Below are 6,000 nucleotides of genomic sequence, written 5' to 3' on the forward strand. Positions count from 1 at the left end.
TTTACATCCATCCAGCGTACATGCATCATTTGCAACTTTCAGGCCGCTGTTCAAAGAAGGCCATCTGCTGTCAATGAAGTGATAGCGGGCAAAGGCAACAAATCTGTTAGTCTTCCACATCAGAGTCCAAGCTTGAAAAGCCAGTTAGAGCACCTTTAGGTTGGTTCCCAGGCAGTCACACGATCCAAAAGAGAATTTTTTTTACAGTAGCCCAGTAAGTACTCCACATTCGAGCTCCCAGCATGCTACGGCAGGCCAATACCCTGTTTGTTGTTGTATATGGATTGATTTCTAGTGTTATCAGCCTTATACAGTACATACCGAATGAGCTCGGTCATTGTTTGCAGCCATGATACTGGAGATGTCAACAATGCACAATGTTCACCTCTGTCTTTTACCCTCTCCGTTTGTGTTTACCCATTCAAAGCAGATTGATGTCCACAGCAAGGACATCTGTTTTACCCTCCATCACTGTGCTAGTGCAGCAATTGATCCGTTTTCAGTAGCTGGAGTCTGTTGCAAGAATTGCAGCATCTGATCTGTCAGTTCAATCTTAGTGGAAAACATCTGGGTGCAAAACAACATAGGACAGGGACTTGTTCATTCTGGACTTACTGATGACCAGAAAATAACGATCCAGGTAGAAAGCAGTATTTATACGGCAAACAAAATGATCAAGGCACAGGTAGCAGTTGCTGACTCACAAATTGGATTAGTTGGATGTTTTAACAGATGTCTGCATCCAAGTATATGGGCTCAACATCAATGCAGTACACTGAGTCAGACAGGCCATCTCTACAGAGAATCAGTACCCTTGTCACTGAAGCAGGGATTATAGACTAAAGTGTTTGGATACTTTCCAGCTTTGTGACCCACTACCAGAACCACTGTCCCAATTAAAGGGGCCATCTGCATGAGGGTCAGCCAGTCACTAAGGACACTCTCATTCTGCCCCAATCAGTGGCGCAGAACAATCCCAGGACAGCTTGAAAGCCCCACCCACATCTTGACTGGAGGGTGGGCATGCAGTGGCACAGAGTAGGCTACCTTCAGAGCCACTGCCCTGGCGATTGGCCCAATCCTCTGAATTGGGTTCTTCGCTTTGCCGAATAGGAGCTCATGGCTCAGACGCAAGCTGGGCTGTTACCACAAACTCTTCATGCTGCAGCCTACAAATGGCCGACTCATGCTCCAGGTCTGTGATGTTTGGAGCTGCAGGGACGAGGACCTCAGGTATGTGGTATGGGGAAGGTCCCAATCATTCAGGATTGGGCTTTCCTTCCTCCAAATTCAGCTGCAGCAAGAAGGCCAAGACCGTAGGAGTCATGCCACACATCCTTACTTCTTTGTAGTCAGCTATAGGGTCATGTATTATAACATGATACCAAAATGCTCACTCTCCTTTGCAGCCTGAGAAGTCCATTTATCCTTCCTTGAGATGTCATTAACCGCATGCGTGCGGCGGTTATTTTTGCGCTGTGCGGCTTTTTTCTAAAAGCCGCGTTACATGACGAGCTCAGCTCGTCAGCGTGCGAGCGGCACAACTCATGACGAGCTGAGCTCGTCATGAGCAGGCAAGGGGTTAATACCCCTTTGGTCAGTTATGCATGAAGTGCCCAATGTGGTACTTGCTTGGAGCGGAGCCTATCGAACTCTGGTAAGCCAAATTCTTGCATAATTTGCTAAAAGGATTTTATTATTTTGGCAGTATATCGCCATGATTTTTCTCTGCTTTTAGCACTAGTGTACCAGTGTGCAATGTGCATATTATCAGATAGGCACAAAACATTTCTGAATGTCTGCTCTACTTTTTATTGGGCTTCTGAGTGTGTGTAACTCTACCACTCCTTCTCAATGGCTGGACTGAACCTAGTTGGGATAGTACAAGCCCTTTGCAACATGGCTGCTTTACTTTTATTTTGAGTATCACGGATTCTCAGGACTGTTTTTCTTGATATGAGGACCTCTTTGTTGCTAGGGCAGAAATATGTGGGTTCAATGAATAGTAAGCATCTGCTGCGACAGTAGTTTCAGGTTTACATTCAGTGGGAGCCTACTGCATCCCCGTATGAATGAGATGATATAAGGACACTTCCACAGGTCTACTTTTATTTGGACTGTACCACTAGGTTTTAGCATGGCTATTTTAAACTTAATGGCACTAACTACAACTGGATAGCAACAATCAATGTTTTTTTTATACCAAAGCTAATCACCTGCGAGGGTCTCCAGGTGCTAGGTTGCAAGGCTCAGTTGAAAATCTAGGTCTTGAGTCTCTTCCTGAAATCTGCCAGCGAGGGTGAGGTCCAGAGGTGAGGTGATTCAGCGGATGCGCAATGTCTGCGTGAGAGTGGCTGAGTGACGGTCTCTGGATGGTATGTGGAAGATCCGTTGGTGGTTGATGTATGCTGGTCCTAGGCCGAAGAGGGCTTTGTATGCTTGTCAGTATCTTGAATTGCCATCTTTTCTGGACACTGAGCCAGTGGAGGTTCCTGAGCTGTTGGATGATGTTGGTCTGTTTGGGCAGGTTAGGGATGAGTCTGACCACTGAATTCTGTATCGTCTGTAGTCTCTTCATCAGTTTGGTGGTAGTTCCTGCATACAATGTATTGCTTTAGTTCAGCTGGCTGGTTACGAGGCTTGAGTGACAGTTTCCTTGTGCTGATGGGGAGCCATTTGAAGATTCTTTGGAGCATGTAGAGAGTGTGGAAGCAGGTGGAGGAGATTGCTTTGATCTGCCCCTTCATGGGGAGATTGTTGTCCAGGATAATGCTGTGGTTGCGGCTGTGGGAGTAAGTTCAAGTTTGGTGGGCCACCAGGTGTCGTTCCAAAGAGAAGTGTTGTTGCCTAAGATACGCACTTCGGTCTTGTGAGTTTTGAGCCTCAGACAGTTGGTCTTCATTCAGTTGGTGACGTATTTCATGCAGTTGTGGAAGTTTATCTTTGTGGTGGTGGGGGTCTGCTGAGAACGAAAGGATGAGAGGAGTGTCAGCGTAGGATATGATATTGAGATTGTGTGTTCTGACTATGTCGGCTAGAAGTTTCATGTAGGTGTTGAAGAGGGTGGGACTGAAGGGTGAAACTTGAGGGACTCTGCAGACAGTGTTCCTGGGTTCTGAGGCGAAGAGAGGTATGCAGTTTCTCTACATTCGTCCTATGATGAATGATGCGATCCATCTGACTGCATCTCCATGGATCCCGATGTGGTGGTGTCTCTTGATGAGTGTGAGGTAGAATATGGTGTTGAACGCTGCAGCGAGGTCAAGGAGGATCAAGACCACTAATTCTCGTCTGTCCCGAAGGGTGCGGATGTCAGTGGTGACGATGAGAGTGTTCTCGATGCTATGGTTGGTGCAGAAACCATATTTGGAGGTGTCAAGCAGGTTCTTTCTCTCCAGGTGTTCGTGACATGCTGGTTGATGGCATTCTCGAGGACTTTGGCGGGGAAAGGGAGCAGTGAGAAGGGGCGGTAGTTCTGGACTTCACTGTAGTCGGCGAAGGGTTTTATGAGGAGCGGTCTGACTTCTGTGTGTTTCCAAGCATCAGGTAAGGTGACTGTGGCGATGGATGGTGGTGACTTGGTGGCTGATGCCCTTGATTCTGAGGTTATAGAGGTGGGCGGGCAGTGCAGCTTAGGTTAGTTACTGCTGCCTGCCCTTGGACAGCCTGTAAGTTAACCCACCACATTGGCATACTTCTTGTATGAAATAAACCTGCAGCAAATTGTTTTCCAACAAAATTTATGTGGACTTATTATTTTGTTCCCTGTGATCAATTACTGCTAGCGGGGGGTCGCTAATATCCAGTTGCGGCCGGCAAGCTTGCGGGTGGGGGGTCGCGCAGGGAGAGAGTGGGCGGGGGGGTTACTTTAGTAATTTTTTTTTTTTTTTACCTGCATTCGCCTCCAGTCCTGTGCTGCTTCTCCTGCTCTCTTTCTGCTCACAGGAAGCAGAAACAGGCAGCCTCCCTCTCCTAAGCCAATCACAACCCTGCAATGGCAGTGGTGTGATTGGCTAGTACGCCGTCCGAACAGGCGTCTATGGGGAGGCCGTTTTATCCATGCAGGCTGCATGCACCGTACATGGAGAAAACGGGATAGTGCTCATGACTGGTTTGGTCGACCCTGGGGCCGACCAAACAGTCAACACCCATAACATTGGGCTAACCACTCCTCCCCGACCCGCCCACTCCCAACCACACCCTTCTAGTTTCTCACAGTTCGAGAAGCCGAAACATAAAATTATATTCATACGATTTCATGTTTCTGCTTCTCGCACTGCGAGAAAGCAGTGGGGCGACGCTACCCCGCCCATGTGGAAGAGCCGCCCCTGATATTATCGGCACTATGGCTTGTCAACAGCGAGCAATCCTTTGTTTCACAATGATAGGCATCTGGACTGTGTTTTCGGTTCCAAGAGCAGTCAGAATGTTGTCAGCATATCGATGGGAAGCTGACGCCGCTTCTGTGTGGCCCTTCTGCAGAACATAAAACCTGCATGAAGGCTGTTAACAGTGGCACACATCATGACCTCTTCACAAAGATTCCCCGTTCTGGTAGATATGGAGACCTAGGAAGGGGCTGGGGGGTTGTCAAAAAGGGCGATTGTATCTGCTCAAGATTACATAGTTTAGTAAAGCAATAAGAGTGGATGTCTGTTAATGAACCGTTTTGATGGCTTGTCTACCCTGGCTGTGGTTATACTATAGACCCCTCTGTTGTATGTGGGGTGAAAGAGATATTTAGTACACCCCCTGATACTTACTCTGCGTCTTCCCATGTGCTTTAATACATACAAGCGTGCAACCTGTTGCAGAGGCGCACCTAAGACTACCTGTCTTTGTCAGTGCTGGTCCCCTTTGAGCCCTTTAGGAATCCAAGGCCTCTATCCGTTCACATGCGACACGGTCCAACAGGATGCGGGGCAGCCCCAACATGAACATAGTAGTCTCACGGCGTTATAGCCGACAGCTAGTATAATTGTCAGAAGAGAAATTACCCCCAAGATATAGGCCAAGTACAGCCGCCAGAAAGCTGGTTGCACTCGCCAACAAGCGCTTGAATGCGTGCGCGCACGTGCCTGCCGGGCAACAGGGGTCCGACTTTACTAGTCCAAGTTTCCTGAAGGTCCAGTGATGTGTTTAGGGGTTTTAGGAAAAGGCTGCTGATTTATTAGTGCAAAATGAGAGGAATTGCACGTGAACTGTTGGGTCTAACTGATTACCATATAGCAATATTATTGACTTTTCCCCAACCCAAGATCTTTAGATTCTCTATAAATGAAACTTTAAATGTGTGGTTATATGATGGGAGCGCATACTTGGATACAGGGCTTCCACGTGCACAAGATTTTATTATATTATTGGTATTTGTGTTAAGAATTAATGGTTAGCTTGTTGCAGTTCATAAAAAATTATCGTTTCTTTTAAATCCTAGCAACATCCCGCTGACTGATGACATTTTGTCTACTTTCATTCATTTGCGGTACTTGGAAGAACTTGATATTTCCAACAACCACGTGTTGACACCGGAAGCGATTATGTACTTCCGCAACGTGACTGGGAACTCGGTTCATATCATCCGGAAACGGCCCGCAAGATCTGTAACTTGCGAGATTTTTTCTACGCTGTATGAGTAATCGAATGTTGCATGTCGGCCTTTAAAAAAATGTAACGTTCTGAAGTTCTAATGATGTATGCATTGTTTGTTCAGCCATGATTTAAGCATGGTTGGGTATTTACTTGTAATAAAATGATTTTTTCTAATTAGTGCTCAAGTTGTTGCTTGTATATTGAATGGGCAAAGGTTACTAGCTCTGTATAGGTGTGAGATGTGGTAGCGACCTATCAGACTATTCCTGCGCGTACACAGCACCAGGACGCAGCTTCTTGGTGGCGAGGTGCTGTCTGCTGATAAGGACTATGGCGAAACTGGAACAATAATTTGGACAAAAACTAATTGTTAGTGATAGGCGCTAGTGCTGCTCCTGGCTGGACGGTTAT

General features: G+C 46.8%; 1 protein-coding gene across 3 annotated transcripts in view; it reads left to right on the forward strand.

Moving 5' to 3' along the window:
- The window catches only part of LOC144781059 (uncharacterized), a 376,284-nt gene extending 370,515 nt beyond the window's left edge, over positions 1-5,769 (forward strand). For all 3 annotated transcript variants that reach the window (XM_078659688.1, XM_078659690.1, XM_078659689.1), the window contains one exon: positions 5,435-5,769. In XM_078659688.1, coding sequence (XP_078515814.1) covers positions 5,435-5,636 — 202 coding nt within the window. In that variant the 3' untranslated portion in view covers positions 5,637-5,769. The remainder of the gene's footprint in view (positions 1-5,434) is intronic.
- The last annotated feature ends 231 nt before the right edge of the window (positions 5,770-6,000 follow it).

This window comes from Lissotriton helveticus, chromosome 9 (assembly GCF_964261635.1).
Source record: "Lissotriton helveticus chromosome 9, aLisHel1.1, whole genome shotgun sequence".
Taxonomy (NCBI): Eukaryota; Metazoa; Chordata; class Amphibia; order Caudata; family Salamandridae; genus Lissotriton; species Lissotriton helveticus.